General features: G+C 38.2%; 1 protein-coding gene across 7 annotated transcripts in view; it reads right to left on the bottom strand.

The window, feature by feature from the left end:
- Positions 1 to 666: 666 nt before the first annotated feature.
- The window catches only part of syt1a (synaptotagmin Ia), a 154,638-nt gene continuing 144,871 nt past the window's right edge, over positions 667 to 10,433 (bottom strand). For all 7 annotated transcript variants that reach the window (XM_051077579.1, XM_018662018.2, XM_018662012.2 and 4 more), the window contains 2 exons: positions 8,027 to 8,160; positions 667 to 4,824 (listed from right to left, as the gene is read on the bottom strand). In XM_051077579.1, the coding sequence (XP_050933536.1) occupies positions 4,618 to 4,824; positions 8,027 to 8,160 (341 nt within the window). In that variant the 3' untranslated portion in view covers positions 667 to 4,617. The remainder of the gene's footprint in view (positions 4,825 to 8,026; positions 8,161 to 10,433) is intronic.

Raw genomic sequence — 10,433 nt, 5'->3', positions numbered from 1 at the left:
AACTATAATCTATAGGTTCACTAACTTATAGTTGTTTCAGTGTCTGTCTGTATATAAATGTGTGATATCTGCCAAATACCATAAAAAAATCACATAACAGTCTTCACTGATGATTGAGCCTCAACACCCAAATGAGATCCATTTAATAGCAGCTGTCTAAAATCAGTCTGCATCCCTGAGGTGCTGTCATTGTCAAATTCACTCTCAGCCAAACTTCACATCGATGCAACATCATACATTTGGTGGAAGACAAACTCTTGTCTCTGGTCTCTGGCTCTAGTAAACATCAGCAAATATTCACTAATAGAAATTGATCTGTGCTCAAGGCAAAATGGAAAAATATGTTCTTTTGTTTTTTCATTGTTGTGCTCATACATCTTACCATGCTCCTTTACATCCTTTAGATGGCAGTAGTGACTTTTCTTACAGGCTGGTGTGGACGATTCAAAGCAAAGTCAAATTATTAAGAAGCAAACATCAACATTCAAATTGGAATTAACTATGTTAACAATGCATGCAGGTACCTTTCTTTTTGATGTTAGGGGAGTTTTGTGCAGGGACAGTGATAGAGGTTGTTTTGTCATTAGAGGCAGTGACTGCATCTTCCTTTACTTGAATAGATGCTTTGATGAAGCTCTGTGCATAAGAAAATACGACATGATAAGCTTCTGTATCAACAGGAAATAAAACATTTTTATTGATCTTTGTGTATATGAAGTTATATAACAACAGTCAGAAAACTCCACAGAGTGAATCACTACACAAAGTGAAACAAAACTGTAAAACACCTCGTCAAAAATGAAGGTATACACAGCAAATATAACTGTCAGCGGCTCGCCTTCACCGCGAGCGATATGGCAGGAAAAAACACCCCAAACAGTTCTACAAGATTACAGAGAAAATTTCCACACACAAAATACTCAAGCAGGCAGTTGATATACACAAAGGCAACTAGGATCTTTCTACAGCATCAGATTCTAATACTTTACACAGCTTTGTTTTTGAAAGGTCAGTGTGGCTTTTTGTCGGTGTCACTGGAGAGAAATCTTGAGTTCCTTGTCACACAGAGAGCTTGATAAGGTATTTTTTTTCACAAGAGAAGAATTTGGAGATTTGATTATGCATGCACGCTTTGGTAGGAAATCGTTGTAAGAGGAGCATTGCGTAGGTAATGGCTTTTACTTTTTGAGTTTTTCTCCACACACCTCGCAATCTGATGGTTTCTGCAATGCTGCCCGTTACTGAATTCCCTGATACGTTTAAACACGTGTTAGGTCTGTCACAATTCTGTTTGATTTTCTTTCAGCTTTGAGCGGATAATTCCGTTAGTACAACTGTTTATTTTATTTATTTATTTTTTTGCATTAGTATTCATATTGAATTGCTCAAGCCATTTTTGCAGAGCCTTTACCTTGTTCTTTAATCCATTTTTTTCATTTAGATCTGAAGCTGTACTGGAATTCATGAATCTACATATGTAAAACATGTCAAATAAAAGAATCCCTCTGTCAGAGAGGGACTGGAAATGCAGCTGTATTAAAGTATATTCAATGGTTTTTGAATGCTATCAGACAGGGGAGGTTTTACCTCAAAGGGTTATGAAATAAATTCATAATAGTTGAAAAAATAGAAACAAAATTACAATTGTTTTTGTTTTTACAACAAAAAGTGCAAAGTACATCTAATCTCACGGTTAAAGTAATCTACACCAACACAGTCCATACTGTACATTCAGTGTTTTCATCTCAAATATAAAAGGGGTTTTTGAATCAATAGGGCAGTTCAACAAATTAAAAAAAATCATGATGAAAAATGAAATAATGATGATGATGTATAGTATATGGATGATAGAATGATATCTGCGGCTGAATAATCATATTCATGTCACTTTATATTTATTCTAGATATACATTTTGACACGATTATGTAAATATATACATGGCATTTTAAGGGGTAATATTTAAATGTGGAATCTCGTTTGGTATTTAACTAATACTCCCTGAAACTTCTGATGCTGGAACTGTGTGCAAGAAGAGAAAAAACAAACCTGCGAAAAGGGAGGGAACCCTAAACAGAGGTCAAAAGGTGTCAAGCTCCAACCTATAAGCTGAATCTACGTGTGCTGTGTCCTAACCATTTCACTGGAAAGGAGAAAACATCTCTCTGGACTGGAATCATCCTCTAGGGTTAGAATCTTTTTTTTCTTGGGCAACGCCACCCACGTTAACACTATGGGATGAACATACAAGTATTGCACAGTGCTCAACAAAATGCTGTGTGAAGCGAACCCGCTCGCGCTCTTCCCGCCATTTTGTGTGTGTGTGTGTGTGTGTGTTTTTCTTTTGGCCGCGTGCAGTCGGGCGACGCCACGCGCTCTCTCACTCTCTCTTTCTTTCTCTGCGTGTAGAAGGGAAAATGGCATTAAACGCTACGACATCACTACAGAACAAACTGGTTTCGCTACCTATTGATAAGTCTACATCTCTAAGCACACACGGCAGTCACAGTGATACACAAAGCAGTCCTCAGAGACTCCTATGGAATGACAAGTAGCTTTTTCATAATAGTGCTATCAACTACACAATAACATTGAAAACATTTAGAAAGTCCTCCTGAAGCTAGCATCGAGTATATGCAAGAGGTTCCTCCAAGATAAGAGACTTCATGGACTTCATGGATTAAAACTTATTCCTTTCCTAATTGGACCCGTAGTAAAGGACATGATGGAATAATAGCCTACACAGACCATTAACTTTTACGGTTATTTCGCATACTCTTGGTGTAGTCCTGTGCCAACAAGAAAACAAAACTGATGTAACTGCTGTTGGCTGAGACACGATTTGTCATCATTGCTTTCTTCTTTTTTAATTAAGCCGATCAGGCAGGAGCAGGAGGATTTCTGGCTCCCCCTGCAGGTGTCCTGAAATAAAGCCAGCCAACGATCGTCCAAAAACATGGTTTTTAAAGAAGTCAGCAAGCTAGTTCAAAGACATCCAGTGCAAAACAGCAGCCACATAAAAGTTAAAACTGGCAGTAAAACATGGCTAGCTCTATTGTCACTGTGAGAAGGCAACGCAAAGCAAAGACTGCGATTCAGGGCACCATTGCAGCCAAAGACATTGTTCCCAATAAACCAAAGCTACAACCACTAGCAAGTGGGAGTGTGCATGAAGAGAGGATCTCTACATAAGTCACCTCCCTGAAAATGGCAGTGTTTAGAAACTCGCTTCACCTCTGTCAATATTACATTGACCCAAAGTTGAAACTTTTTTTTTCCTCTCCTCTGATTGAAGGCAAGGGGATCGTATCAGAAGAGCTTCCCCTGGTGTCAGTAGATCTCCCCCCGTCCCAGCCTTTAGTAAAGATTGTAAAAAAAATCATGCAGTTTACGAAAAATAGTCAAGACGTTGAATTGCTCTAAAAAATAGTCCTCTTAAAACCAGAGTCACGACTCTTTTTTTCAAACTCCGTCTCAAAAGATCGGACCCTGGCCTAAATGCGATATACTTTCAACAACGACAAGGCTGTTTAAAGTAAGCGGTTAACAAAAATATTGTTAAACGAGCTTAAGGACACAATGGCTACAGCTTGGTGCTTTTTCACATGGGGGTCTGTTTCTGAAGGGTTAAGAAATGAGTCTTTTTTTTCTTTTTTTGCAAAAAGAAAATGAGCCTGTAGAAGTGAACGATGGCCTTTAAAACGAGGACCTATTTCACTTAGAGGAAACTGCCAAATATGGAGGAAATGAAATGCTAACTGGTTTGTATTGACTATTGTTTCTGGTAACAGTGTGCATCAAGCTAAACACATAGGTCCTCTGATTGAGAAATAAGTACAAAAAGTTGTAAGAAATCATGTGCTTGTATAATTTCCAGCAGCATAATTTTTTCCCACAGAACCATAGTAGTTAATGGCCTTGTATTTTGGAATTTTGTGTGTATATATTCATCTGTTTATCTTTTCTGTGATGATCCTTTGCTGAACTTAAAGCCAGACATTGTCCTTTACAATGTGAATATATTTCCACTAGCGTCTTGAGGGTTGGAATTCGTTTTTTTCTGGAATGCAATAAGGTAATAAGGTAGAATTTTTAAATCCTGGGATATATTATATTGGCTTTCCTCTATATCTGCATTTACATAATTTAAAATAGAACATCTTATTAAAAACATCAAGATATACACAGATTAGGAAACGGGTAACAACATACAAACACATAAACTAGAAATCATTTTTGTCTGCATACTTATATATACAACTGTGGTACAATAAATTCTTTCAGTCATGCGCTATCTATACAGATCATATTGCTTAAAAGAAGGGGGCATTTGGTCAGGGCATTTAAGGGCTTGGAGATGGAAAACAAAAACTGCTGAATATAATGGAGCCAAAAGAAAAGCGAGAAAAGTAAGAACCTGATAGAAAAAAAGCAGAGGACAGGATGTCGCAGGGAGTTTCAACAATTAGGATTGTGTGTGAAATAAGGAGCAGTAAAGCTGGGAGAGGCTGAGAGGCGGGTTAAAGAGAAGGGATTACATGGATGGACCCATATATCACTGAGGTATTTACACATACTGGCTAAAGAGTACTACAAGGCAGGTGCTGAAAGGGCCCTGCCTATTTCTTGGTGGAGAGCTGAGCGTCCACCTCCTCCTCAGGCTTCAGCACGTGCCACTGAGCAATGGGTCTCCTAGGGTTGGCCAGCATGTCAGACCAGTGGCGCAGCTCCGTTCCCGAGCTGTTGAGGCCCACAAAGACCTTGCCGATGGCATCATTCTTGCCGATCTTGTCATAGTCCAGAACAGTTATAACAATTTGCACTTTCTGTGGAAAGGGAAGAGTGGGAGAAGTTATAAAAGTAAATCGAAGCGGCGTCAGCATATAGAATGTTCATCTCCTAAAAGTGATATTTGCTTCAACAAAAGCGTGGATTTACAACTTTTAAAAAAAAAATAATGTCCACTTTTATCCCTATAATCACCACTTGATATTCCCACTATTCTACTTATTTGTTCCCTGGACACTGTTTTAGACTGCCTATAAAAGGAGCAGTGTGTAGGATCCACTGGCAGAAATGAAATACAGTATTCATAATTATGCTTTTTTATTAGTTTATAATCACCTGAAACTAAGCATAGGTTGGGAAGGTAGGGGTAAGAGGATTGGTATAGCCTAACAGAACAGATACCACTAGAGTCTACACACTGGTCCTTTAAAGTTTTCCTTCTCTATTTTATCTTAAAAATTGTTTCTGTCTTTTATCACCATCATCAGATTTGAACCAACAGAGATCAACTCAACAATGTACAGTAAATGATAATCTGTAAGAACCTTTCTCTCTCCATATACATCTTTTATGCTACATAACTGTTATCTTCTTGTCTCTTTTTGCTGATGGCCCAGTTCTTCTATTTGTTCCAAATAAACCAGAAAAGGTATTCTTATTTCTACTGCTAGATGGAGAGTGGGTATAACTGTATTTTTAAATGCCTAATAAACAAAGACCGACCTACGATGAATCACTGGCTAATGCAGAATGGAAAAAATGAATGTGTTTGTGTATTAAGCTATACGAATCTGTCTCTGATTATTGCTTTAAGTAGTACAGTAATGCAGAAAATAAGGTGCTCCTTCAGATATTAATGTTGATTAACAGTAACTGACATTCCAGACCAGGCCTCAGTTATTTTCACAGCCAAACACTGCAGAATGTTTGATTACTCAGAGGTCTAAGACTCAGCCTCGGCATGTGTTTATTCAAAGGGACACTGCAAAGAGGAGTGACCTGGGCGTCAATCTCTGGCAGAGAATATGAATTAGTGCACAAAGAGCCCTGATTAAGTTTCGATCCACTGGCACACTGAGACAGAGCTACCACCACCTGCATGAGCACAGAACCACTGTTCTAAAAGAGCATGCCTAATATGCCATGTAATGAAATACTGAATAAGGTTCCCAGATGGCCAGTTGGGGTTAGTTGATTTTTAAAGGGACAGTTCACCTTCAGATTGCTCACTGAAACAAGAGTCTTTCATGGCAAATTAGCGGGCTCTTTCATTAATTATCACTGACCAGTCAGTGTTGTCCTTACTGTTCATCCCAACTCCAGCTCTGTACTTGATAAGCAGACATTAAAGTTGTATCTATCTTCTCATCTCAGTTTCAGAAAGAAAAGCAAGTAATTATCTATAACAATACTTCCCAAAATGTTGGACTATTTCTTTTAAATTCTTATATTGAAACCAAAATAGGAAAAAAAAAAAAAAAAGTTAGATTTTTAGCATAATATAAGACTTTAACTGACTTTGGCTTCTTTCAAAACAAGGATGGATGTTAATTGTGTTGTTGTATGTTAATCTTAAAAACTCACCATTATTCACCTTGCCCTTAAACCCTGTACACCACCTTATAGTTTGTTTAATTGTGCTGCCTCATGTACTGTGTTTGTAGTCAATGTGTTTTGTGCCTTATTTGGATAAAAAATATTTGAATTAACTGGTCTTGCCTAGATTGTTGTATACATTTCAATTGTCATCTATGAGCTGCTCATAAAAGAGTAGAGACAAAGTTTATATTTGCCATTAGGGAGGAAAAATGACTATATAAAAAACTACAGATAAAATGAATTAATCTAAATGGTGTCAGTGAGTGTTTCACAGCTAATTGTGTGCGTGCTGAGGAGATTGTGGAACAACGTCAGTAAATAACAAACCCTGTCTTAGTGTTAAGAGAGACCAATTAAAAGCACTATTTGTAATTCCCACACAATCTCTTAAGACAATTAAAATCTTTAGATTAATTACACAAATAGTCCAAAGGTCATATTTAACTCAAATCCAACACTCTACCTCTGCTGATAAAAGCAGTTCATTTGGAGCTCTCTATAAGCAGAGACTGTTGTAAGTGTGAATGGGGAAAAAATAAATAAATCTGCCTGAGAAATCGATTAACAAATTAAACTGTATTTGTTTCCCCTAAAACACCAGACAGAGGTAATACTGTGGGAGTAAATCCGTAATTAAAAATCACCAGAGCTCTAAGTGTCTTCATTTAAAATCAGATGCAATGCAGCCAGAGGCCTAAAGAGAGGCTGTCAGTGATGTCGAGTGGTGTTTTAACAGTCCATTAGTTTAACATTTACTACAACCTCTTTAAGGTGCCTAGTGATTGGTCACACTCAAATTAAGTCATTTTATGTATTTGTTTTAACATGCATAATATTCTCATTCCCCTTCCTTTCAGGAGAGCATTCAATACAGCCAATCAATGACAAGTTTATGATTCAATCAGTGGCACTTACAATTATTTAATGATGAACCTGGCTCTTGGTGATGAGATAAGAAATGTAAATTTAGCCAGTATGGTATCAGCAGTACTAAATAGGGGCTTGATTTGGACGGGGTTGATTGGGATCAACACAGTTTAAATTGAATCTGAGGCTGGTGGACCCAAACCCGTGATTTGTGAGCTGTGACAGGCTTAATCAATTTGACTCAATTACTGTCTTGCCTGAAGAGATAATGTTGTTCATTGCTATTCCTTTCTAGCACAGTTTCTGCATTATTTACCCATTCTTCCATAGTGTTCTGGGACAAGATTTATGCTTGACTTTGTTTTTGTCTTATAACATGGCTAAAGCATCCATAAAAGCATCATATACTGAAGTTGCTGGTATATGCACCTTTCTAAAATTCACCTAAATCACAATGTTGATTGTGATTGTAAGCTACAGATATAATTGTGATACATGCTACAGGCAATAACAAAGTGCAGAGAATCACATCCACAGAGCAATTGGCTTGTCAAATTGCAAAACCAAGGCTGATTTAAACTGAAGTGCCTTTGATTATACTGTTATGATGAAAAGCCTCTAAACTGATTATTTGGTAAATGAGCTCCCACTTATCAGTTGCCTATACGAAACCAAACGTTTGCTGGTTTTTACAGTACAATTTGTGCCTCGAGTGAAGCACAATACCTTTTAGAAATCACATAAATTATGCTCTGTGAATGGATGAAAATGTACCTGGATTTGTTCAAATGGGACTTCAAAGCTAAAGGACTCGTTGTAGTAAGGGTTGAGGGTGTTCTTCTTGATTGTCGTCTTCTTCTTCTTCAGCCTCTTGCCGTTTTGCATCAGGTGGATCTTCACATATGGATCTGCAGACCAAAAAAAAAAGTTTACACTTTTGCAAAGATTATAAGACACTGTTTTTGATCTTTGTCTGTCCTTAAGAAAATCCATTAATTCATTCATTATGTACACCGCTAATTTGTTAAGGTCACAGAGGGCTGGAGTCTATCCCAGCTGACATTTGGCAAGAGGCGGGGTACACCCTGTGTGGATCTTTTGGCAAATTATAGGAGTTAAATGTGATTTTTTGGCCACCTGAAGGCAGCATACTGACATGTTACTGCATTAAAAAGTTGATGTGACAAACATGTTAACACTCAGTCATCTGTTTGCATGTCTAAGAGCAACATTAGCATGGACATCTGCCTCTTTAGCCACTAAATGCTCCATTATCTTTTTCTGCTTGTCATAAACTTTATCTGTTGTGCTCAGTGCTGCAGGCCACGAAAACAAGACAACAAGCTCAAAGTTGCTAAAACACATTGTGGAGCTGGGGGTAACTGGGTTTGTCAGAACAAGCCACCCCTTTTTACAAACATGTTGCGGTTTGATCCACTGTAAATACAAAACATATTGATAATAGCAGCCTAAAAACAACCTTGAACACAACAGTACCAACGTCAGTGATACATTACAAATCAAGTGAAGGGCAGTGTTTATAAAGCATGACCATGAAAGTCCTGTGTGTTTCCATTCCTCAGTTAACCTTCCCCATTCAAGAGCCTCATTTTCATCTGTCCGAATGCCACCTCAAGTAGTACCCAAGTGGTCTGCTTTTTCTGTCCTCATCCACTCTCTGGCAATCAGGTAAAGTGTGTGTGTGTCTGAAAACAGCAAACCACCCATCACTTTCGTTCATGACGTGATGCTGCTCCTCCTGATTTGTTTACGTTCTCCAAATTGTCATCAGAACTAAATTGGATGAGAGGAGAGTTGGAGGGGTTGGTTTGGTTTGGGCTCTGAAGGAAAACTGACAAGAGGGTAGGCAGTAATCACTTTTTCAAACTGTGAAATAAATACCTTGTTTTTTTTGGCTTTAATTGGGCTATTAAAGGGACAAGGTGAGACAGGTGATTTTCACATTCAATGAGATCCTAATGAATCCAAAGTACAGGCAGCTGAAGAATGTAATGAGTTCTGCTGTAATTTGCAGTGGCATACAAAGAGGATCCAACGAGGTGGGGATTCAATAATTACTGTGGCTCAAGGAAAAGACACTAACCTTATTCATTCTCTTTATTTTCACTAAATTGATCTACTTGCTGTGGTTGGTTGGTGCTTATTTTGAAAGTCAGAAAATCATTATGTTTTATGTTTCGCATGTTAGTTTTTGAGTCTGTGTTTCAACACATGGACTGGACCATGAAGATAGCATGGCAAGATGGAAATAAAAGAAACCAGGTATAATCTGTACTCTTCATTAGCCCCAAGTGGGCTGTCATATGCCTTTTACTCAAAGTGGCTTCTGTCTAGCCACTCTGCCATAAAGGCTTGATTGATGAAGTGCTGCAGAGATGGTTGTCCTTCCGGCAGGTTCTCCCATCTCTGCCAAGGACTTCAAAAGTCATGGTTAGTGACTGTTGAGGGCTTGGCCACCTTCCTGACCAAGTCTCTCCCGTTTACTCAGTTTGGCTGGAAGGCCAACTCTAGGAAGAGCCCTAGTTGTTCCAAACTTCTTCAATTTTACAATTATTCAGGCCACTGCGCTCCTGGGCACACTCAAAGCTTAAGAATTGTTCTCATACCCTTTCCCTGAACTCTGCCTCGCCACAGTTTTATTATGGAGGTCTACAGAGATTTCTTTGCTTTTATTGCTCGGTTTTTGTCCTGGTATATGGTGTGAATTGTGGGACCTCAGACACACAGGTGTGTGCCTTTCTAAACTACAGTATGTCCAATCAATCCAGTTTGCCACAGGTGAAACCAGGGCTCCGATTAAGGTCTAGACACATCTCAAGGATATCTAAAGCTAAGAGGATGTACCTGACCACAGTTTGGGGTGCCACAGCAAAGGGTCTGGAAGCTTTTTGTAAATAAGAGGTTTCAATTGTTGATTTTCAATAAATTTGCAAACATTTCTATAGACATACTTTCACTTTGTCGTTACAGCTTATTGAGCGTAAATTGATGGGCCAAACTGGCAGTTTTATCATTTTAAAATTAAATCTTGAATTAAGTCTTGAATATTTTCTGATTCTCTCAACATGTAAAACAACACAGAGCAGATTGATGTCTTTTTGGAGAAAACATATTGCAACATAAGTTTGAGGGTACATCAAAAACAACATCTCTCATTATA

Source organism: Lates calcarifer, linkage group LG18 (genome assembly GCF_001640805.2).
Source record: "Lates calcarifer isolate ASB-BC8 linkage group LG18, TLL_Latcal_v3, whole genome shotgun sequence".
Taxonomy (NCBI): domain Eukaryota; kingdom Metazoa; phylum Chordata; class Actinopteri; family Centropomidae; genus Lates; species Lates calcarifer.
This window is presented reverse-complemented; position numbering and strand designations above follow the sequence as displayed.